This window comes from Ambystoma mexicanum, chromosome 2q (genome assembly GCF_040938575.1).
Source record: "Ambystoma mexicanum isolate Mex_15411 chromosome 2q, UKY_AmexF1_1, whole genome shotgun sequence".
Classification (NCBI taxonomy): domain Eukaryota; kingdom Metazoa; phylum Chordata; class Amphibia; order Caudata; family Ambystomatidae; genus Ambystoma; species Ambystoma mexicanum.
Window position 1 is genome coordinate 141,313,190 of NC_090924.1, and position 25,408 is coordinate 141,338,597.

A 25,408-nucleotide genomic window follows, 5' to 3' on the forward strand; every position below is an offset into this window, starting at 1 on the left:
TCCACCAACAATGGCCGCCAATGAAGAATTGACAACCCATCATCACCATTCCACAGCCCAGATCATAGAAAACTGTGACCTACACGCACTGTAACATAATTGAATGGCCTGTGCATAAGGATGTCTTCTTACCCAGCAATCTGTACTTTTCCTGTGTAAGAACCAAACAGAGACGATGAAACACACTGGATTAATCATAATCACTAGGAATTCCTGCAGCTATATTTCCATTCTATCACATTTATCCGTTTTGTACCACTAGAGAGGAGAACAATAAATGTGAATTAGCTTCAGTGCTGTCCTCCAACAAATCAGCCCAGTCAGAACTACTCATCTTAGTCTAAACTTTGAAACTTTGTCACCTCTGCATGGGAAATCAAGCAACTCCTGACTTGACAAAGCCTTGATGGCATTCATCAGAAAAGTGCAACCTGAGTCCATTGGTGCAGAGGGCAAGGGACCCTAATCTGGGCGCATCACCTCCCACTTAGAAAGACTCACCACAAACGCCTAAAGGTGATAGATGCACAGTTTTGATGTATTCATAACCACTGGAAATGCCTAGGAGTAGCTTTCAGTTGCATCATTGTTTAGTTTACCTGTTCCATCTCAAGAGCGCACCACTCATATCCATATCAGTCTTCCTCTGGCCCTAAATGGATAAGTCTTCCTGAACGTATAGTCCTTGTCACCTGACAACAGGAACACACATGTTTCAGTCTTGGTGGGCCTCAGCAGTTGGGATTGATTTGCATCACTGGGCACAGTGGACTCCCATCGGGACACAGTCCCTTGCATGTAGTGGGATTCACCATAAACAACACGCATTATGACTCGAAAGGTTTCAATTAGTCACAACCACTGCAAAGTGTGCATCTTGAAACTGCTTGTCCCTCCACTTGATGGCAATGGCCTTGCTACTTACATTCACTTTTTCACTCAAGGGCCTTCTAGACCAGGAACACCAACCACATCCCTATCCACGTAAATTCATTAGTGGCATGTATTTAACATGTTCTACGGGACAATCCTGAAAATTAAAAAAACATACCTTCCATAAAGATGCTCAGTTCTCCATCACCTGTGCCTTGACAACTTTGATGATGTGCTATCTGGTTAATTCAATTGTGTGGATCCAATTATATGTTTACTTTGATGTCGATTTTTGGGTTTGAATTTCGTAGATTAATTATACTTAATATTATATTTTAGACCCATTGCACCTGATGAAGGGAAGTTTGATTCCCGAAACGCGTTGTGCTCAGCATATTGAAAAGATAAAGAAGAACATCAAACTGAATTGGCGCCATTGAATTTTTCTTTGTTTAGAATTGTTATATCTAAATCATAACTGCAATTTTATATTACCATTTACTGGCTGATGTTCAGCACAGAGGTGTGCAGGGGATGGGAAAGCCAGAGTTTTTTCAGACACCATTTTCTATCTCTAACGTTTTCTACCCTGCCTAGTGATGGATTATGTAAACCACCAGTTATAAATTTCAAATTGAATGCTGTGCCACTACATTTCAAATCAAATGCTGTGATTTGTAAATTGTTTTCTTTATTTCAGATCGGTACTGAGTGGGATGCCAAAGAAAGGATATTTCGGAATTTCGGTGGACTCGTTGGTCCAATGGATGAGCCAATCGGGATGCAGAAATGGGGAAAGGGCCCTAATGTGACAGTGACTATGATCTGGATTGATCCAATTAACGTGATTGCAGCCACCTATGACATTCTGATTGAATCCAGTGCAGAATTTACCCATTACAAGCCACCCCTGAATTTGCCACTTCGGCCTGGAGTCTGGACCATCCGAATTCTGCACCACTGGGTCCCAGTGGCTGAAACGAAATTTCTAGTGACTCCGCTAGCATTTTCCAACAGGCAACCAATCAAAAAAGGTAGGTTGTTATCATTATTATTATTATTGCTGCAACTTTTATTTTTTATTTTTAAGTGAAGGGGACTCCAAGTTTTTAAAATGTTCACAACCACAAACTATACCATTCCTTACTATTAATGTTTTGATTCTGCCTATATGCCCTCCATAGCACTTTCTATCCATGTTATTTCATTTTTAAGCATTTTTTCTTGCTTAGGTTGTCCTTGATTTTGCAAACTGCCTTCAACCGTTATAACAGGAAGTGATGTAAGGGGATCAGAACACACAGTTTGCTGATACTTTACTGCAGCAAAGATGTTCAAAAAATACATGCACTTCCTTTTAATTTCCAACAGAACTTTAATATTTCTGGTACACCAGGACAATCGTGTAGATCATGTTCTGGTTCCCCCAGTCTCTTATCAGTCTATTTCTTTACCTAGGCATGTATTTGGCATAATGGCACCCTTATGCCAAAGACACACACTTGTGATCATGCCCATATCCCTCATAGTAATATGTGAAGAAAATAAATAAAAAACTCATGGAACAAGACTGATCCGATTCGATTGTAGGCCCGATTCATGGGATTTTTTTGCGCTGTTCAAAGTGATTTTGCACTGCTAAAAGTGACTTTACATTACCCATACAAACCCAGATTCATGGAACTGTGCAAAGTGTATTTTGCAGTGCAACGTCAGTGTAAAGTCATTTTGTACTGCAAAAATGAGTTTGTACTGACTTTGCACTAACTTTGCACAGCACAAATCTCTTACCCAAGCCTGCCTTCAGCCACTCAGTTTATAAGCACTATGTGTGTCCTTCCCTGAAGTCCTGTTAAAAACAAGCATCGGCAAAGAACAACAATTTTGGCTAGTGTATAAGTATTGGGCATTTGCCGAACACTGCAATGAGATGCACAGGTACTCGTGCCATTTTGCACCTGCTACTATCAGTGGTCAGTTAATACCATTACGGCAGTGCCTGATACATTCCTTTCCCATGCCTACACAAAAGTCCAAATTGTTGGCATTGCCAATGCTTGGTGGCTGATGAAGTTAGGGAAGTTGAGGCCCAAATACATGTGGCATTAACAGCAATGGCTGGAACAAATGCACAACCACCATAAGAGCTAGTAAACCTCAAAATACCAGTATCTGCCTGGATCATAAGGGTGGCAGTTGGGTCAATTTGGGGTTTTCAGATATCCCCAACTGAAAATGTACCCCTAGTTAAAGTAAACTGTTGACCTTTGTCTAGAGAGAGTCTGAAATAAAGATGTTTGGTTTCCATTTGACCACTCATTGAAAGACCATTTGTTGTGATTAGGGGAAATGTATTTCCATATGTCTACAAGACATATACATGTTATGGCAATTTGAGATGGAGGCATTAGAACTGCATCATCTGTGTACGCCAAGAAAGGAATACATCTTTGCCCTATTCACTGGACATCCATTGTGTTCACTAAGCCACCCCTGAATTTGCCACTTCGGCAAATCCATCCATGTAAAGTAAAAACAATAGTGGGGCCACCAGACAACTTTGATGTATATCGCGTTCAAAAGACAACAATTTAGTACTTTCACATTCCTTGTCATAATGCACAAAGGCCTTAGTTCCTGATTAACTCTTGAGTAATATGCTAAATAATGGAGGCTAAACAGCCAAATTCACTAAGACCTTAGACAGCATTGCACAGATTGCCCTATCGAAGGCCATCAACAGATCTATGAAGTCACAACATACACTGCCCTTTATAATTCTATAATATAGCCTTATAGTCCGAGGCAGGGGTCATTATCATGGGAAGTTGGGGTTCGGTCATTATCACAAGCGATAATGACTCCTCCTGAGGTCCATGAGGCTATTAGCAGATAGTGGTATTAGCAACAAATGGTTGGGGGTTTTTTTTGGAGAGGTAAAAACATTGCTTTCATTTTTATTTTTATTTTTTTACTGTATTATACAGTTAACAAAGTCAACTTTTAATACATTTATACACACAATCCCAGTACACATCAAAAACAGGAACATATAAAGATCAAATTTAGCGAGTCAACAATACAATATTTCTCAGGTTTCAATTAAGATCCTTTAAAGCCTTAATTATCTGTTTCCATAATGTCATCAAATATAAAATACACACATCATTATTTCCATTCAGGAATAATATCCATGTCTGTTCAATGTCATAGTCCATGTGCATACCAGCTGCCTCCATGTAGCCATATGTCAGATTAGATAAAAAGGGACAAGCCAATAAAAGATGCTTAACCATTTTAATGCATAAACAGCTCAAATCTACCGTTCCTAGTAATGCCTGATCAAGCCCCGGTAATTTCCAATGTATGAACTGAGTTGAACTTAGCGTTCAAATATTCCCACACATGATAATTACCAAGAAAGTTAATAATGTATCTAGGAACACCTCCCTGTCCAATAAAATATGTGACATAAGATTCAACTGCAGATTTAGAAGACAGGTCCACAATCCATACAATGTGAATACAGAAGATCTGGCATACAATGTCTATAACCACTGTGTGGCATGCTCAAGAGGTCACCCGAATCACGCTTCATCTAATTCTGAGCTATTACATGTAGCTTAAGTATAGATTTCATAAGGTTTTTCTGTACCTCAAGGGCATCCCTAGGGTGTTCCAACAGAGAACCAGAGGAAGCAGCGACTAAATTCCAGTAAGTAGAGCGACAGCACAGATGAAGCCTAGCAGTGATCCTTTTAATGTTAAATTCCAATTGGAAAAACTCTTCAGGTCTGTTATGTGATAGTTTCAAGCACCTCCTCAGTAAACCCTGCTCTAATCTAGCAAGTAGTGTGATTTTATCTAGGGCCCAAATGTCCACTCTGTATAGAATAGCAGGCAGGGTTTTATTAAGGTTCAATCTTACAATCACACTAGCAGTTGCTTTAATAGTGAGTAATGTAAATAGACAGAGATAGTAAATTAAATGTATATTGTTTTGTAGTATTTTAATAAGGTTGTCTTCATAGGATAAACATTTAAATTGCAAACTTGGTTATACAGGAACAAGTTTAACATGAGCATGCATAAGGTAGCATGTAAAAGTAAAATATTTCTCTATGAGAATGTTTTCCCTTTGTTGTGTTAACAAGGATGTTACAGCAAAACATAGCTCCTCCAAAAAAGGAAATGTGTTGTTGAAAACAATCTGGGAATTGCATTGTTGTTTCCCTTTTTAATTTTTACAGTATACATCCAATACCAGTACTTATTGACTGCACTCGGAAATTTCATATTTTCTGAGGGAGGGTCAACAGCAATCTCCATGTGCCAATACTTGATGACTAAACACAGGTATAGATACTGTACTGTACAGTAGGTCCCAGTTCTGTGTGACATATAGAATGTTGCTGTTTTCTACCTTTTGAGTCACTCTGCTATAAATACTCTACCCCAATAGTTTCAGGGAGATGCCTCTGGTGATAGTAGTAGTAGTAGTGGTAGATGTAGTAGTAATATTAGTAGTTGTATTAATTGTACTGGTATTAGTAATACTTGGATTAATACCAATAGTACCACTACTTATATTACTACTATAATACTATTAGGAGCAGTGTTCATAGAACTCAACAACTGGTGCAAGCAGCAGGTTTATTACTATTCCTAATAGTAATCATTGTAATATTACTTCTGGTAGTAGCACTACTACAACTACATCTAAAGCATTGCTACTACTGATATTTGCATTGCTATACTTCTGATAATAGTCATTGTACTGGCATGTTATTACTACTCACATATACAGTATAAAATGTGTGGCTATCAATCTTGTACTTGCAGCACTATTAATGGTATTAATTGATCTAGTAGTGCCATTAGTAGTGGTTCTAGGAATGAAGATATTAGTAATAGTGCTAGCCATGAACCCAATAAGTGTATTACATGTATTGGGAAAAGGAAAACCAGTAGTTATTCAGGTTGAAGACATGGGACCTGATTCATGGAAAAGTGTGCATTGTTGCAGCAAGGTTTGCATGCCGAGAACGCCCATGTGTGAGCCTGCAAGCTGAATAAAAAATGTGTGTCCCGCGTTTTCATGGAATTTTCACCACAAAGTAACCATATACACAAGTCAAGGCCACAACGCCCCCTGACACGCCTCCGTGCAACAGCTAACTTTGCATGCTGCCCCAGGCAGAAAAATACATGCACCCTTCAAACAGTGCCTGCATTTCAGGACCCAGCGCGGCTCCCCCGTAACTGTTAGCGGCACCACAACAACATGCATACAATGTAGTGTAACTCAGGTTAAACTCAGAAAATCTGCGTGCAACCCCCCATGGTCCGTTCCTGCGCCACACTACACTGCTTACGTGCACCCCTAAGTCCGATCGGATCCCCGGCTGCATACACACACCCCTAAATCCGACATGCGAATCCACCTCTGTGCTGTGATTCCTTTGCGCAAGTGTTCTTATGTCATGTGCATTTGTGGGCATGCTAGGGACTGCCTGCAGCCAGTCACTTGTAACGCCCACTTTTTCCCTTGTTCTTCCTCATTTTTCAAGTTCCACCCGCTACTCTGCGCTATGCGCAGGCCTCGCCCACACTCTGTGTGGTGTCTCTCTCAAGGCACTCCACCGCTCGCAGAGATTTGCTAAACCTGTACCGAAGTACCCACTATTTATGAAAAAGTGCCACACAATCATTCCATGAATAAATTAACAGGGTTTTGCACGCAGAATGGCACAAAAATCCACGATTTGCCACGCAAATAATTTAATTAATTGGGCCTGTAGAACTAGTAGTAGTTTACCCAAAGTCCTACTGAACGGAACAGTTGTTCTTGCAAGGTTAGTGTTATAAGTAGTAAAGTGGTTTCCAGGCAGGTTCTACAGATATAAATTTAAAAGTGGCATAGGGAGTAGTTTTGCCACCCTTAGATCTGTGTCTTCATATATCATATCAGCATGACAATGCACGTTATTATGACCATTTATTGTCCTCTATGACGTCGTATGGGCAGGATTACTATAACCTGAAAGTTCAAAGGTAAAAGAAAGACCAACATTCTCGCTGCTATAATGGGTCAACAAAGCACACTACCTATTCTCGTACTCTGAAGCTCCAAAACCTCACCCTCTATATGTGTCCGCAACACAGGGCCGGCTTTAGGGCAGGGCAGGCCAGGCGACCACCCAGGGCGTCACAGCCCCTAGGGTGCCATTTGCCCCCAGGGCTCCAACTCGGGGAGCCTTTCAAGGGCTATGCCAAGCTGGTGTGGTGTGAGAAGTGTCCTTTTTAATTTAAATGCACTCACAGGAGCGGCCGCATTTAACAACAATAGGGTGTGGGCACCCTATGGAGATAATTATCTCCCTGCTCCAGCGCGGGAGTGGGGAGGTAGTTATCTTAATAGGGTGCTGCAGCACCATATTGTTAAATGTGCCCGCTTTCAAACGACCACTACCGAAAAGAACCATTTTGGCGTCCTCTCCCGCAAATTGACCAGGGGCGCGGCAGGGGGAGGAGGGGGTTCCAAATCGTTATTTTTCTGCACGGGGCCCTGCCGACACTAAGACTGGCACTGCTGGAACATGACCAACTTATATGTTTTGGCCTCCAGGACTCCTGTGCGAGGCGGTTTGGTGTTGCTTTCCAATCGCATGGACGTTGGGTGTGCATTGCCAGTGAGTGATTTGCCTTAAGGGTTGTCATATAAAAAGAAACCTGCTTATATTACGTCAGAGGACTTCTGTGTAAGGACAGCAGTGCCGATGCGGCTTTGAAAAGTCATCCGTGGCACTTTGCTTCCTCTCTGCCTGACCTGCGAGAGTGAAGGCCAAGAACAGGGTAAACAGCCGCAGCTGGAGCGCACCACATATTGTCTGGAATGAGGCCGCCACCCTCCAGCCAAGCCCGCAACCCCCAAAGGACCCATTGTGTGTAATGCAAAAGCAAAAAACATTGTCTGACAGGCGTGAGAACGTGTTTCTAATAATAAGGTCCTGTAATAAATGCAATGTTTCCATTCTTTTACCAAAAAGTATTAACCAGTTCTCATAATTAACACGCCATATGTAATACTTGAGATTAGTTAATGTTGTATAGGTGGAAAGTGTTAATTCTTTTTAGAAACATGCACAAGAGAAGTCCTTATGAATCCAGCCTATTGATGAAACACAAATCTACAGACTAAAGGTGGCAGTATTCTTCCTGCGCATTCTTTTCCTTATGTTTTTGGGCTGGTACGCTTTGTATTAGAACAAGCCCGTCCTGGTGGCAGGTAATTCCCTGCTCAGTCACCACAGGATCCAGCCATCTGAACACTCAGACTGCTGTCCACAGCCAGCTCTGATTTCCTTATCAAGCAGCGAAGGCACGCCGACTGCCTGCCATGTGCCATTCATCTAACATCTGTCCTCAGCTTGCTGGGGACACACACTGTTCCCGAGATGTTTCTAGAGTTTTCTGATCTAAGGCTCCGGCCCCCCATGCCTGACCAAAAGCAAACACCAGACAGCCACCACTGAGAGCAATCACTGGCTAGCACATTTCGCGCCACAGCAGCGAGTGCAGCGTTTTCTCTCTGCAAGGTTTGATTTAACCATTTTTCGCGTTGACGACAAAAAGGGAAACGTCTCGGTGTGGAATCTTTAGTGTCAAGTAATGGAGGCAGTCAAGATTCGTTGTTCTATTTGTAGAACAAAATGTGCGAGCAAAGGCGCTAGGCGTGGGCTTCGAGACTAGCAGCTCGTGAAAGCGGGCAGAATGAGTTGTGAACCCGTTATTGTTCCTGCCGCTGACGGGCGGTCACGATCACTCTGCCCCGTCCTCGCGGCGGCAATTAGCAACTGGCTCCTTCCTGCGCAGTTTATAAAAAGATGACACCTGGCGACGGCCCTCTGGCAGGAGAAGAAGCTGTTATCACCTCAATGACAATGGGCTAATTATACTTCAGCGACGGTGCTCCTCTGAGGAGCTGAAATGTATTAATGACGTACACTTCTTGCAGCGTTTTTGGTTAAAATGTACGTTTTGCTACAAAAGAAAGGATTCACTTCGGTGACAACGGGTTCACATGGTTTTAACAAGTCGCCCATTTTAGGTCAGTGCTGTTAATTGAGGGTGAATGTCCACAGTTGACATCACTGAGCTTGTCAAGCTTATGAAGTGCTTCAAAGTGGCGCTGAAACACGTGACCAGAAACGTTGTAAGTTCCTCAACGCATGATCTAAACCGTTTGGAGCAAACACGTCCATTAAACGCATCAAAGAATGTATTTAAAACTAGTTGGTAAAAAAAAATATATAGGGGCTCATTATGAGCCTGGATGAAACGGCAAAAAAGACCCTTACTATTTAAAATGTAACATACATGGACACGTTTCATAGGAAGATGATTATTAGTATAAGTGTTAATTTGTAAAAGTTTGTAAAGAATTAATGCAAATAAATAAAAAATAAAACATACAAAACTCCTATTTTTAAAGTACTATTTAATTATGATATGGGATTGGATGGGATATGCATGGCATGATTTAATGAGAAAGTAGTGGCTGAGGTAAATAACATGTTTACCCACTGTGGTACTTTGTATGTTCCCGTAGGCCATACATATTCATAAAATCCCAATTTAAAATTCTGTGATATTATTTAAAAAAGGAGGTATTAAAAATGTAAAACATTTTTTCTGATGGCACCGTATGTGTAAGCGGTATTCAATCAACACTACAGCTAAGTCAATGCCCAGTCTGGGATGCTGAGGAAAACCCTTATTGATTTATTTTTATATTCAGTTCAGTACTCTGGATGACAACCCTTGTATAACACCCCCCTCTTAGAATACCCCTGACCCCACTGAGCCAAGAAGTAGGTTTGTTTTGCAAATTAAGAGGTTTATTTGAAAAATTAAACAATATATATAGATCACACTTTTATAATAAATTAATATCTGATAGTACACTTAGACATATGTTGTTGATCAACAATGGGTAATCTGGCACTAGCACACTTCTTTACAATCACTGAGGGGTTAGTATAGGATGGATAAAGTAGCAAAAATACTTTTATGATTTCAAGGGAAAAGCAATGAGGAATAAAATGCAGTACAGAAATACTTGATATGATTTTAGCAAAAGATAAGATAATCACTTTTTCTCTGGCAAGTCACCCCCCTCCCATATGCAATGTAAGAAATGGAAGGAGATGGAAAGAGGAGCTCACAGTTCTCAGGAATGCAATCAAATACAATACGAAATTCAGTTCCCCCCCAGCAAGCTTAGAGAAAACAGGTATGAGTTTTAAAACACAGGCCCAAGTGCTTTGAATGTGGCGGCAGTGAAGTGAGAAATATGCTGAAAATGCTTTTAATTCCCTTTAGGAGGTTCAGGGTGAGTGAGAGATACTTGGGATGAGCTCAGGCTCACTTTAGCAATGATTCAGGGATGGTTATTAAGAGACAAACAAATTTTTAGCACAGGAAAGCAAAAAGCTATCTTTTTACAGGTAAAGAAATCAGGCCAAATCGCGGCAAAATTCGCGAGTGCATGAATCGCGATTACGGCAAAAGTATAAGGAGTAGCAAGTCGGTTTTAGGTTCGTTGGAAAGCTTAGATTCTAAATTTCGTTCCTAGCCCAAACGTTTCCAGAGATACGGACGATTAAATAAAGGTAGATTTTCGGATTTAAAGTAAAACTCAAAATGCCAGGTGACAGCTTGCAGCTTCAGAATTGACAGGTGACACGATTTCTAGGAGGCTGTTCTACTTAGGTTAAAATAGTTTGGATTACATTATTTTAACTAAGAGATTGGTTCTGCACAGTTCTGCTAGGTACTCACAATATAAATTTGAAATAGGCCTCGCCACGGATCTGGTCAGGTTTTGGACTGGACTCCGGTTCTGGTCTCGGCACTTCACAGTGATCTGGGTCAGCTCTCTGGTTCTGCTCACAGCGGTCTGGGTCACTCTGGATCTCTGGCCTCTGGTTCTGGATACTGCTCTGCTTTCCGGTCCGGATCAAGTGGATTCTGGATGTAACACTGCTTTCTGGGTACTGGCAAGGGTTCTTGGCAAAAGAATTCAGACAGCTCGCCTGGCTGTGGAATAGTTCGCAAATGATTTTGAGGCCTGCTGACAAATACTTTTGCTTGCAGTGGGCCTTCTTGGTTCAAAGTTCTGTAGTCTCTGTTTAGCTTGGAAGTCTAAGTGTAGGATCTCTGGATGTGAAGTCGTCGGTCAGCATGCTCCGCAGCAAATGGAATTGAATGTCTCTACCTGTCCCAGCAGTCTCTTTCTATGTGTTTTGAAAATGGGTGTGTGCCTGGGCCTAGCTAAGCCTGCCCCTCTCTACTTGTCATTGGCCCAATTCTCCCCTCTCCCATGATTGGGGGAAGGAAATGGATTGTCATCATGATGAGGTCTGTTTATGGGTCAGAGGATCCTCCCCTGGTCAGTTTGCCCACAAATCTATATTTGATTCAAATACATCTTTTCCAGATATACAATTTGTTGAAATTACATGTGCACATTATATATTCCTTATGGTCCATGCTTGTCCGCCTCTGATCTTCCTGGGGGCTTGCATTAAAAAATGACAACATTTTGCCCTTTTTGACTGGTTTTGCAATATCGGACATTTATCCAAAATTACACACATGTGCGCAAGGAGTATGGACATTAATTGATGAAGTGTCAGATTTTTAACATGCAGACATTTGGAGTGAGACCCTATTTTCCGCTAGCAACCCCCCAGAATACACCACAGGGTCCCAACGCCTCTCAAAATGTTCCCCACAGTTCTGAGTTGCTTTTGGCAATCAGCATTGCCATTCCCAATGGTTTCAGGCTACTGTGTGTGTAGCCCAATGGTGGTTTTAGGCAGTGCCCTCCTGTGCTCACAACATAGGCAAAAATGGGTGGCAGCCTATTCTTCATGTTTTCCCTGTGCACTCTCTGGAGAGTTCTGGCCATCATGATGTTTTCCATGCCAGTACTGCACAGTATTATGGTAGGGCTTGTATGCATGGGTAAAAACATCCCACATATGTTATTTTAAATAATTCCTATTTATAAAATACCGCCACATTATGAGTTGAAATACAATTGTATATTTACAATTGGGCAATTAAAAAAGTACAGACTGTGATAAATAACCCATAATTACACCATGCAGTTGTTTTCACATGTAGCCCTCTGACGTAAGGATCCATACTCCTAATTGGTATATATCTCAAAAATAGTAGGGATCCGAAATATCGCATGTTTTTAATGTACCAGCACGAGACATATACATTAGCTTTTTAAAATTATATTGTGGCTCATTGTGTTGCTTCTTCAGTAACAAAGAGATTTTTTTGCAAAGCACACCTCTGCTTGTCTTCCTCTTACACTTGGACAATTGAGTCATTGAAAAAGTATGTATTCTAAAAGAAGAGAAATAGCAGGGTGTCATTGTACCACTCACATACTAAGCAAGCCCTGGTCACAGCACAAATGAAGGCTATTCCATCCGTAAGGCTAAAATCATGTTGCAAAATTGTCAGTAAAGCTGTGGGCTTGGAAGCAGTATCATTTAGGCTGGCTCTTCTCATGCATATCATTAAAGGTGAAATATTACCCATCACACTCCATATTTTCATTGGCCCCACGGTTGTGCCAAGCTTAGTGCCAGTTGCGGAAGCTGACATCTTTTCAGCAGCCTGCAATATCCACTTTTCTAAAGCATGCCCTGTTTCCTTAATTGGAGCCACAGTGATAATGTGCATATACAACGATGGCAATGGTCTGTTTTCATTGCTCTGATGTTTCAATAATTTTTTTTTTTTTTTATTTTTTTATTTTATTGGTTGGTTGAAAATCAACCTTTCAATTTAATATATAACATAATTGATCACAAATTAAAACAGGATAGAATCAAGCTCAAAATCTGCATTCAACAAAATCCTACAAACTCACCACTTCAACCTTCAATTGTTTCTCATTAACAGCAAAAAAAATAATAAAATCACAATTCATATGTATACATCATCTGAGTTTTCATCTAAAATCAATCCAAATAGATTCAAATTCCACATCATTGGAACCACTAGTGATCCACCAGCAAGGAGGTATTAGTTGGAAAACACATGTCATCTATTTAGGGGCTCGTCTCAAGATTTAGGGCTAGCAGAAATTGGACTGTGGCTATACGAACAGCTTGGAGAGGTGAGGAGAATATTCTAGACCACAGTACATCTTTAGTTAAACAGGTATAGTTTTCGTACAGTTTTCTAAAATATTTACAACGTAAATCCTACTATCAAATGTTTTAAAGTTTCCTCGCACTCTGGTAATTGACAAAACCGACATTTATTTTCTTGTTTTGTTATTTGACCTCTTCGAGCTAAAATTTCTCTAGTGGGCCACAAATTAAATCTAAATCGAAGATAGTTGTTTCTAAAATGGTGCGAGGGAAATTTAAGTAAATAGGAGGCTGCAACTCTCATTCTTTTCGTACCAAAAGGCAGGCTGCAATAATCTTTGTACTGCGAGCAAAGCTCTAAAGTGCAGATCCAGTCATGCTGATATAATTTTCTCTGGGCACGATTGGGATTAGTTAGAAGCAGTTCAATGGTTATATCGGCCTCTACTAACAGATTGGTAACAGAATTTCTCCACTTATTGGGAAAAAAGTGTGTGGATTTCAACATATATGTGGCCAATATATAAGATAAATCCGAACAATTAGTGCACAGCAGAAATTTCTTCATTAGCGAACACAGTTTCCATGCATAAAATACAAACATTGAAAGAGCACCCAACTCATATCGTATCAAAGGCCCTGGTGTTGAATTCGGTAACTTAAGCACTGACCGCCAGAATTTTGCCTCCAGTCGATCCCAAAACATACGGTCTCTTGGTAATTTACATTCTGAGCCGTATGTTATTATTGGTAAAACTTTTTGCGTATAATATAACAATATCTGCGAACATGTGAATTTACCAAATTTTTGCAAAAGGACTTTAGCTTGACTTGTTAATGTTTGCAATTTTTGTTTTATATCCTGCACATAGGGGGTGTCACACTTCAGATTATTAATAATCACTCCTAAGTATTTGTATTGCGGGGTGATAGAGATAATTTCTTCCTGAAAAGTCCAGACGGACGATTTTAGGGGGCGACATTTTTTTTTATTATTATAACATTGCATGATCTGTGTTTTGCTTAAGTTAACAGCCATATGGTTTCTTTGAACATACAATGAAAGCCCTTGTAGTAGCCGCTGTAGACCGGCCGGCGTTTTAGAGATTAAAATAAGATCATCCGCATATAATAGCCATGCAATTTGATGCGGCCCAAGTTTTGGGGCATCTGAGTTGATATCAATAAAATTCTTACCCATGTCCAATATAAATAGGTTAAAAATAGTAGCTGCCAGAATACAGCCCTGTTTCAGACCTCTTGCTGTCGCAATTTTAGTAGTTAGATGCCCAGCTAAAGTGGTTCTTATCTGAATTGCGGTGTTTGTATAAAGAAGCGCAATCAATTTAACCACTGAACTAGGGCAGCCCATTTTGATCAATTTGTTAATTAGCAGGTGTCTATCGATTGAATCAAAAGCCTCTTTAAAATCTACGAAAGCTAAAAACAAGGGCTGGTTGAGATATTCACATTTAGCTTTAATCGCATTAATTGCTGTAATGTTTATTGCCGTGCCTTTTCCCGCAACAAATCCGGTTTGAAATACATCAGCTTTACCAGCAGTTTCAATCCATGCTCGCAAGTCTCTAAGAATCAACCGGGCGAAGATCTTGCCCGGTGTATCAAGAAGGGCAATCGGTCTATAATTTGACGGATCTTGTCTATTACCCTTCTTGAACACCGGGACAATAATTGAGAGAGACCATGATCTAGGCAATTGTTGAGTGCGTATGATTGTAGTATAAAGTTGATACAAAATCCTTGCCCATAGGTTCGGATCTTGTTTCATCATATAATTAGATATCCCATCTGGACCGGGAGCACGTGAGCTACTAGATTTGGTAATGTAAAATAAGATGTCTGCTACTGAGAATTGCAAGGTAAAAGCTCCTGGATCACACTGACTAAGTAATGAGTTTGTAGTCTCAGGACAGGCATACAAATTTGCATAATGTTCAACCCATTGAGCCTCTGCCACATCATTGATTTGTAGTGAAATCTGCGTATTAGGGTTAGTCTTATTAATTAGAGCCCATATTTGCGCAGAGTTTTTTGAGCCCATCTTTTGGAGCATGCATTCTCCATCAATTTGATAAAGAGTAGCTCGATGGGCCTTCATCCAGTTTTTATGTTTTGTTTTCAATGATTTAAGGGCTTGCCATTTAATTTGGGAGGGCAAAGCTAAAACTACTTTTTTTTCTCTTCTAAACCAGGACTTTTGTTGCTGTACTTCCTTGTTAAAAGAATGCAAAGGGAAGTACTTTGTCTTCACCTTATTTGTTGTAGCAAATGTATGCAATAAGTCACTATACTCTAGTGACTTGTTGGTTCCTAGTGTCTTTTCATACACAATTGATTGTTCGAAGACTCTGGCAAATTTTGTCAGGTTGGGTCCAGTCCAGTGAAGTCTATTCATACCTCTATTCACTAGTAGAGGATGGTATGTATTGTATATCTCCTCTTTTCGCTGTGGAGCCGTACAGTGCCATTTCGCATTCAATATGTTGTGATCACTGTCCTCAGTAGAGATCACACAAAACAACTTAATATCAAAGAATAGTTCACGATTAACGTAAATATAGTCAATAATTGCACCGGAATGACCTCTTTTCCACGTATAATGTGGTGGACTATCGGCCGAGCATGAACCATTTAACATAACCAAGTTTTTTGACTCGATAAAGGTGTTCCATAAGACCAGTCTGCTATCTCTGCGATTATGGAGAACATCCAGGCAGTGTAAATTTAAGTCGCCTGCCAAAATAATATGCGGGTATATAGGGAGTTTAATAATCTCTGACCATAACTCTTCCAGATCTTTAAAAAATGTTTTAGTGGATATTGCAACTGGATTCCAATATATATTTACAATCGCATATTTTTGTTCTCTTATTGTGATGATTACCAGTTGAATGTATCGATTTGGAGCAGACTGGTGTTCTAGAACAACTTCGGAGGACTTGTTTAGGGCCACAAGGAGACCGGACATGGGCCGACCTTTCATAGATCGTATTGCTGGATTAAAGACTATTTCAAAGTTATCCCACACTGGTCGCTCCGTGAGCCAAGTTTCTTGAAATAAGATAATATCATGCTTCGATATCTCATTAGAACTATTCCTCAGTAAATGCCCATGTCCTCGAGTATTCCAACTTATCATAGATAAAAATGGTGGGAGGTGTTGCAAGGTTAGTTATGACTGCTTAGATATAGATTGTAGCATTGGGTAATAATTTTGATTACTCGACTGAGCACATAAGCCCTGTCTCTGATTAGAAATATAGGGCTGCATTGCAAGATGTTGCACCGCAGGAAAAGGAACTTGGTTTGACACATCGGTGAGAAGCTCAAAACCTAGTTCATATATTTCGTGTTTAGCAAGCCACAATGTGTTTAACACCACTCGTGAGGACACCCAAAACCGTGCAACAGAAAGATCATTATCGCAGATAAATTCCACCAAATCAATATCGGAGGATTGCAGATCATCTAACGCAGGGATTTCAGCTAAAATTGCAAGTATACTAGAGCGATTTAAGTCATACTTCGCATAAGGTAAATCTCTGCACCGAATGATCAATGGATATAGCGGTTGTTTGGATGGTATTTTCAAATTTTTTGATGGTACAGACGAAAACTTGTCAGAGTACGGCCAGCTTGTACCCAATGAGTGATTTTGTTGTTGAGGATGTATATTAATCTTTGCAACAGGGCCAGCTGGATAACGACTCAGATCTTTTGATTGTGAATGTAAGGTATGCTGGACAACCTCTGACTTTGTAAGTAATGTAGCATTTTTGTTTAGGTTAGTCATGTAATCTTGTACTGCGGTTTTAATTACTTGTTGTATGGATATTTCGGATACATCAATTATGGGTTGTTTGGAAGAAGCTGTATCAGCCGAGTTAGTAGTAATTTTGAGGGGAGCAGACATTTTTTTTGAAGAAGGTGACCCAGAGATCAAGGGCGTAATAAGTGGTTGTGCCACATGGTTCTTTTCTGTATGATCTGTCATATGGGATCTCTCTCGAATGTTAGGGTCTTTCAGTATCTCTACTTGGACATTCGAGGGTCGTTGTTTGGTCATATAGTGATCAATCTCCTTTCTAATTTCGTTCCGTCTGGCTTCAGCATCCTTATCTATAATCAGCTCAGGAGAACAAGATGATGGTGCTACAAGGGTATCACACTCTTTTACTTGTACCGCAGGACATAAGGGTACTAGGGGAAGTGAAGCTTGTGAGTTTACCACCTTATCATGTTCAGCAGCCTCGACCAATGCGTCTAATGGGCCATAGGCTACTATCTGGGCCGGGCATGCTGTTGGCTGTGTACTATTTTTCTTACCATTAGCCAAGGTGTTATATTTTTTTTGTACTGCTTCCGCAGCCATGATGGTATGTTTCCTAGGCAAGGATAGGGCTTTAATAAAGGCTTTAGTTGCTGAGGTTGTCGTTTTAGTTATATCTTTAACATTTTTTGTTTTTTTACTACTCGGGTTCTTTTTTGGTTTAGATGTAATTTCGGGTGGTTTAGGTCCGTTAGATGTGAATATATTAAACACTTGTTTGTCTTCGGGCACTATCGGGTCTAAGAGCGGTTTATCTTTTGATGGTTCAATTTTTTGGAGCAATGAGAAATCGTCGTGAATTACATTTGAAAAGGCAGGTAAGGGCGTGAACTTCATAGGTAGTGTTTGTGTAATGGGCTCAGTGGGGGATTTATCAAGGATCAGTGATTGCTCAGAATTTAATTTTAGTTTTTTTCGGGTATTCATTTCAATACTGTATTTAAGCGTTGCCTGCCAATGTAATAATTTCTCAATCTGTTTATCGTGTGTCTGCAGTTTTCGATCGAGTGTTTCAAACAGCTTAAAAAGAGAGGAAATGGCCAAATTCATGGCATGCAACGTGGACTCAATCAAAATAGACGGGGAAATAGCTGGAGGCAAAATAGGGCCATCAGATGGTAGGACCGGAACATCCGGAATACGTCTAGGAGTGGGAGCAGCAAATGAAGCGACTAAACTATGTGCTGCGTCTGAGTATATGAAAGAAACTTCAGGTAGCTCTAGTGAGTTCCGACAATCATCTCCTGCCAAAAGAGAAGAGTTTGAACTCAGTTCAATTACTGCAGGTTGAGAGTCAGCTAAACCAGCACCGCTTTTAATCAGGGGGAGGGGCGGGGGAGCATGACAATCGTGTGGTAATATACTCCCACCTCGGACCCCCCCGGTGGGACCTAAAGGGTTCGGACGTGGAATTTGAGGTTCTTGATTTCTATTGGGATCGATAATAGAGCCTGGGGATCCTGGTGCTTCACATATTATAGGCATTGTATGAGGCTCTTTTAAAAGGGGGATGTCGCCCTCTTTAATAAGGGTGTTATCAGAAACTCCCAAAGAATTTTTTGCATTAGAGCCTTGGGCGTTTGTAGTAAACTTAAAGCAAGAATCAATTGATTTCCCAGTGAAGTCACAGGATAGGGGTTTTGTCTCAAAGAAGTAGCGTTTTATATCACCTGAAGATGTATGCCTATTAAGGTTAGAGGCACTAACAGGGTGATGCCTTCGGGGCGTACTACCCATTAATTGTTGTTTCTGGGTTTCAACATTTTCCTGGACTAATATTGGGCCATTCATCTTTGTACTTCTTAAGGTACGCATATCACCTTATACTAGTACAGTCACCAAATGAACTATACAGTTAGGGTAAAATTTTGAATAAACAAGTAGTTGTAAAAACAGGGTAAGTAGGTGCTGCTAAAAGAGATGATCCGATAACAAGATAAAATCTTTAAAAGTAGAGAGTTGAGCAGGAATCTTGAAAGGGACTAAGAGCAGTACCTAAATAGTTAGCTTGGTCAATGGATACATATATAACTATGCCGTCTAGGGAACGCCCGATGGCTTAAGGAGCAGCCTTAGTCCGTCTCTCCTCCCCAAAGACCGGCTTAAATAATAGTTAATTATAGTTTTCTTACTCAGAGTTGGATGAATCGTGAAGACAATATTTCCAGCCGACCACGCCGAACAGCCAAACAGCACCAGCCCTTCTACCACCAGGGCTTATGCCGCGAGGGTGGCTTCCCGGCAGATTAGTAGCACAGCTGGCAGTCACGTGTGCCAGTCACGTGATCCTCGACGGCCCCGCCTCCTTCTGGACAGCAAGAGCCCTGTGCTCGCAGTGCTGTTCGGAGGGGGAGCGGCAGCAAGTTCAAAGGGAAAACAAATAAAGGAGCGTATCTCAGCGCTCTTCAGCTCCCACAAGTAGGCAATTAAATGCCTGCAGTCAATAATTAAGAAAGCAAACTTAGTTATTTGCTGGATCAACTCTAAAAATGAATGAACCGCTTCTTCAATCTTTGTTGTTAAGTTGTTTAAGATCAGCGAAGATGGATAAAAGGTGAGCCTGAGCCCAGTGGCCAAATCTCTACACCGCCAAGACATTGGGCCTCATTACGTGTTTGGAGGTAACCATGCCCTTGTTAAGGGCATGGCTACCTCCAAACATGGGGCCGGGGCCAGGTCCCACGAAATGGGAATTACCGGGCCATTCTGACCTTTCACGGGACCCGGACCCGGTACATCCCCCTCCCATTTGAGCCCCCATAGGGCTCAATGGTAGCAACGGCCCTGTTAATAACGGGGCTGTTGCTGCCATCTGGTACTGCTCGCAGGTGCCGCTCTGCACATCTGGTCTGACCAGGCGTGCAGACCAGCCCTCGCAAGCCGAACTCGTAATGTTGCGGCGAGGAAACAACAGAGCCGGTAGCACTACCGGCGCCGTTGTTGCCTTACCGCAACACTTATAATGAGGCCCATTACATCTGGTTATTAGGCACTTCTCAGATGTTTGCGAAAGTGTGAAATTCTAATTCAGGGATCGAAATAAAGGTTTGGTGTTAAAGCGCTATAAGCATATCCGGGGTTTCAGGTATTGCTCAGTGCTAACATTTGGGCAACAAGGAGCTGATACATTGGGTGCCACAAATTTAAATTCCGCATGAGATGCCAACTATAACTATGTATATATGTTTGTGATTAATACAGCTCAAATCTAGCTAGCAAGGGACACAGAGCTGTACATGAGGTGCACTCCGAGGGGTATATAGGTGGGATGCAGAGGCAACAGATGTAGCTTGGTTAGGTTGCATGTGCTCTGGAAGAGAAGAGGAAGGGTTGAGTGGAGTGATCCGCAAATGGCAACATTTTCCTTGAAGAGTAGTATTTTCAGGTCCTTCCAGAAGTGTGGCATGGTAGGCCCAATCAGATCTGTGTTGATAGCCTTTTCCAGAAACAGGGTGCATAGATGTTGAGTTTATTGCCTTTAACTGCCTCATAGATGTGCCCATATGCTGTTTTGTACACATATGAAAACACACAACATTAACTTCACTTAGGTATTTTTGTGTGATATCAGCTGCCCAGGGGAATCAAGCGTAACTTCATATAGCTGCGGGTGCCAAGCGAACCCAGCTTTTCTGGTCAGAAGCTAAATAGTCTCCTTCTCCCAACCATTTCAGTCCCTGTCACTCCACTCTCAACTCATGTATAAATGGGAGACTAGCTAAGGTTCTCAGACAGCAACAAAGGGATTGCGTATTCAAATAAATAAAAAAATGCAGTTTCAGGCTAGTCCCTATTCATTTACCCATAGAGGGTTATTGTGTCCAGTAGTTTTATAAATATTTGACGGAGAAGGGTGATATCTGCCATGGTGCTTTGCAGCAGTGAGGCTTTTCAGAAATGAATAAGCTGCCATCTGTTTGTTTTTTTCGATGTGAGAGATAACCACTGTTAAAAAAAGCTGAAAAATGCCATTTGGAGGAGGAACAATTATGCAATGCAAAGCAATGGCATAAGGCTACAGGTGGGGGGACAGCATGTGAAATTGGAAGGTTTGAGGGGGGCTAGGAGCACAAACGTTTTCTCATTATTGCGGTTATTTGGCAGAAAGGTGAACAGATGTATCCTAACAAAACCCTTGAAATTCAGCGGATGTGGGAAATCAAGACTGTGTATATATATTACAGGGCCTGCAGTAACGTCCCTGTAGTTACGATTAAGTTGCTCAACCCATAGAAAGAACACTTTTTGGAGGCTTATAACTTTGCTTCCCCTGGACGAATCTTCACCAAACCTTCCAAAGTAACTATATGGGCCCGACAGACAGATTCCACAAAGTTTGGTAAGGTTTTGTCAGTGGGGGGCAAAGTTATAGGGGATGTCCCAAAATGTGTGGTTTTTCGCTTAGACGCAATGGAAACAATGTTTTGCTCACACCTACAGCCCAAACCGCTGGACGGATTTTCACCAAATTTGTGGCAGGGGCTTGGTCCCAAACACATGCTTTTGTAAATTTGGTGTAAATCCGTCCAGTAGTTTTTTTTATTTTTTTAAAATGGCCACAAATTACGTAAAAAAGCATTTGTGATATCTTGTTTCGGTCCACGGACTCACTTCCCTTTTCGGTCTGAGAACCGGAATACGATTGGCCAAGGTGCTGACGTGAGGGCCACGGACATAAGACGTGCATGCTGATTGGATGGCGTGAGGTGCATCAGATTTTTGGAAACGCCCGCATGTTGGATCCATGAACAGACACTGGTGTGCGCAGACAGCGTGCTGCGGAACATATTTTGAGTTATTTGGTGGTGGAAAGAGGTGCTGGGAAGGGTGGGGGATTTCAAAAACTATGAAATGGTGGAAAAAGCTCAGGCAGCTGTTGTAGCTGTCCTCGGACACCACAGCAGTTTGCGGACAGTGCTGTGAACGGGCGGCTTGGAAAAAAAATGTTGGTGTTATTTAATGGCTGAAAGAGGGTGTAGAAATGGTAGGGAAGTGGAATGAGGGTAATGTGGAGCTATGTTTATACGTGAAAAGGGTTTGGAGATGCTGCTGAGTCCATGGTCAATTTCATTGTCCGCGGACACAACTTCGATTGCAGGGGGGGTCATGGTGAGTTTTATTACTAGATGGTCTATGGTATGTATTTCTTACATAGTAAATTGTATTTAGGTGGTTGAGGCCATGGCCCTAAGAATATGTCCACTGGTCACAACCACCACAGTTGTAAAATGTGTATAGTAATTATAGGTAATGTAGTAGGAGTATGGCCAGAATCACCATAGTAGTAATATGTGTATAGTAATTATAGGTAATGTAGTTGGAGTACAAAGAGTTTGTAATATGGAGGAATGATGTAATTGAACTCTATATGGTGCTCACAATTGTAGTACAATTGGGGATAGTATTCATAGAATATGTATTTGATTATAATTTCTATGATTACTTAGTTTTATAGTGTTATGAAGCTGGAATATCTGGTTTAATTTCTGTGGAAAATAACAGAACAATTTGTTAAGCAGGATAGTTTGAAAGTTGTAGTTGAATACAATTGTACATATACGTTTTTTTAGACCCTCATAAACAGTACATTGTAAGTAGTACGTTTGGTATAACATTAGTGTATGACACACTGCTGTTGTTTTGACATTACATTATCATTTGGTCATTTGGAAAGTAAATCCATACTGGATTAAAAAAACAGATTACAGTTACGTGAGTGTAAGGGTAATAGTATGCTTGTTTGAAGAATGTTGTGATTAAGGGAATGCTTGAAGTAGTTAGATACCTGTTGGTTTATTCTAACGACATTAGAGGTTTGAAGATGTTTTGTCGTATAAGAATTGAAATGGCGTATTTGAAATGTTTTGGAATGAAGTGTATGTTTCAAGTAGTTAGATACCTGTTGGCATATTCTAACTAGATTGTCTTTCAAAAGTTCTATTATAGTATTATGGATGCAGTTAGATACCTGCTGGCTTATTCTAACTGTTTATTGTGCTATAGTTTAGTGACTAAGTTTGGGTTGAAGGTAATCTATGTTTTGGAGTAAGAGAGATATTGTTACATTCAAACCAACCACTTCTTTTTTTGACTTATGCAGTGTAAGGCCTGAAGTGCTTGTGGAACCAGTGTGGTATACTATACCTACTGTTGTGAATGTTTTCTTTCCAAGCGATAGTTGGGTGTATGTGAACCCTGTAAGCTTACAGTTATTTTTGGTACCCTCTGCATTGTACCTTAGAAGCATTAGTATGGCATATGGGCTATGTGAGTTTACTTGTATGGTGGAACAATTGGCTGAATTGCAAAAAGGGCATAATATGCCATGATTTCCATTCTGCAGAAGCTGGTGAAATGGAATGAATTCAGAATTTGGTATGGACACATATACAAATCGTTCATTAGGGATGTAGTCTTGTGAAACATCGTTGCAGAGAGTGCATTTATGTTTCCACAGGGATTCAATCTGGAATATTTCATTTATAGGGATGTTTTTGGTTTCCAGTACTTGTAGTAAGTACTTTAGGAATTCTTGTGGATCTGTCGTTGTGTTTATGGTACATTTTACCATTCCTCCACAGTAGTCAAATTCTTGCCTTATACCTGAGGCACTGGATGTCAGGATTATGTGTGGCATTTCTGTGAAGGACAAACATTTGCAAACACAACTGTTCTGAGCTGTTTAAGTAAATGTTGTGAACAATTGGTGGCAATTAAAGGAGAAGATTAATTCTCACATTAGCATAAAAATGTACTCCAGTCGTGTTGATGAGTTTAAATGGACCAGAACGTTCTGATTGTGGATCATTTGATTGGCCTCTACTGGGCGTTTCTGGAGAAGAGATATGTGTGTCTTTCTTTTCTGGTGGGCGTACAGTTGACCATGTACTAGACAGTTTTGTGGTTGTATTGTTTGATTCAGAAGGAGTTGGTCACTGTTTTTTTAGTGGTATTGTTGGGAGTTCTGCTATAGCTAACTTGTCTTTTTAAAGGTTTCTATTTTTGAGGTACAGGGTATGTATCTAGATTGGGGAGTATAGTGCCTGTGACATGCTGAATTCCAGGATGCAAGGAATGCCAGCGTTGACTTTGCATCAAAGTTAACTAGGAATAGACCATTGAGTGTATGCAGACATCAAAGTGCTTTGTAACTCATACCGTCTTTAAAGACTGTTCTGCCAATGTCATTCAATGCTTGATCTTGGGTTAGACCTTGTGATTTGTGAATAGAGACAGCATATACAACAGATACATAAAATTGTTCTCTGCATACAGACATGTATTTGAAAAGTAGGAAATGTGCTCTTGTCTGGCCAATTCATTTTAACTTCTGCAAGTTTTTCAAAGTGGATGTTGGCAAACTGAATATTGTTGTCATGTGGATATGTTTGGAAGCCAACAACTGTACCAATTGCTCCATTGACTACTCTGCAGTTTAGACACAAAGTCAATATTTTCTCCAATCCAGCTGTTTTGTAGATACATTTTTCTAAGCTATTTAGTCGTGTTGTTACTTGTTGACACATAGGTAGTGTCATGCCGTGCACTTTTAGTTTGTCTGTTGAGTTGATTTGCAGTATGGGTTGCATTTCGTTTGTCAACATTGTTCCATTGAATTGACTATAGCTTGCAAGAGTTGGCATTAAGGACATGCATTTTAGATTTTTGTTGAGTAAATTGTTCCATGACATCAGGAGCAGATGTGTTTCGTCCATATAGCTCATGGATTAGTCTACTTGTTAAGATGGATTTTGCATCTTTAGTAAGCAGACCAGTTCTAATGCTTTTTAAAATGTTAGCATAGGAGAGGTCTGCAGACTGTCGCATATTTTGAATTAGTTCTCAGTAGTGAAAATGTTGCCACATATTTACATTGCCAATGCTGTCGAGGGTATTGTGGCATTGTTTGTGTCTGAATGTTTTGAAAATCAGTTGACCTTTGTTAGGAAAGATTTCGTTATTGTAGGGAACTTTCCTTCCATGTGGCAACCCCTAAACTTTTTGCTATTGTTTTCAACCTGTTTTCTTGACTTTGCCAGAGAAGTGCAGCCTTCTGCTGTACTCCTCTGGGCTTTCGCTCCTTTCTTACGGGGAAACTGACATGCCCTTAAGACAGTCAGTACCGGGGAACGCTGTTTCCCGTAGTTTCTTTTATCGTGTCGCCATTTTAGTGCAACACGACACAAGAGGGCACTGTAAGCTAAGTTACAGCTCTCTTGGGTCTCTAGCCTTCTACAGACCCTAGACACTCTTATAGGATGGTTTTTGGATCGGTGCAAGTCATTCAGGGACTGGGCTGGTGGCAGCGATCATTTGGTTTATTTTGAGCTCCTTTTGCCGTTCTGAGCACCTTTTTGCCGCGAACACAAAAGGGTGGCCCGGCTACCCAAAATGGCCGGACCACGAGGCTCCTTTGTCTCGTCCACTGTCCGTCTTGCTCCCTTTACCTTCCCCCGGGTCAGGCGACCCGGGGCCTTCCTTATTTGGGCATGTAGTTTCC

The 25,408-nt window shown here is 40.9% G+C and overlaps 1 protein-coding gene across 1 annotated transcript in view; it reads left to right on the forward strand.

Moving 5' to 3' along the window:
* The window catches only part of XYLT1 (xylosyltransferase 1), a 969,342-nt gene that overhangs the window by 904,227 nt on the left and 39,707 nt on the right, over nucleotides 1-25,408 (forward strand). The window contains exon 10 of the mRNA XM_069647050.1: nucleotides 1,574-1,907. Coding sequence (XP_069503151.1) covers nucleotides 1,574-1,907 — 334 coding nt within the window. The remainder of the gene's footprint in view (nucleotides 1-1,573; nucleotides 1,908-25,408) is intronic.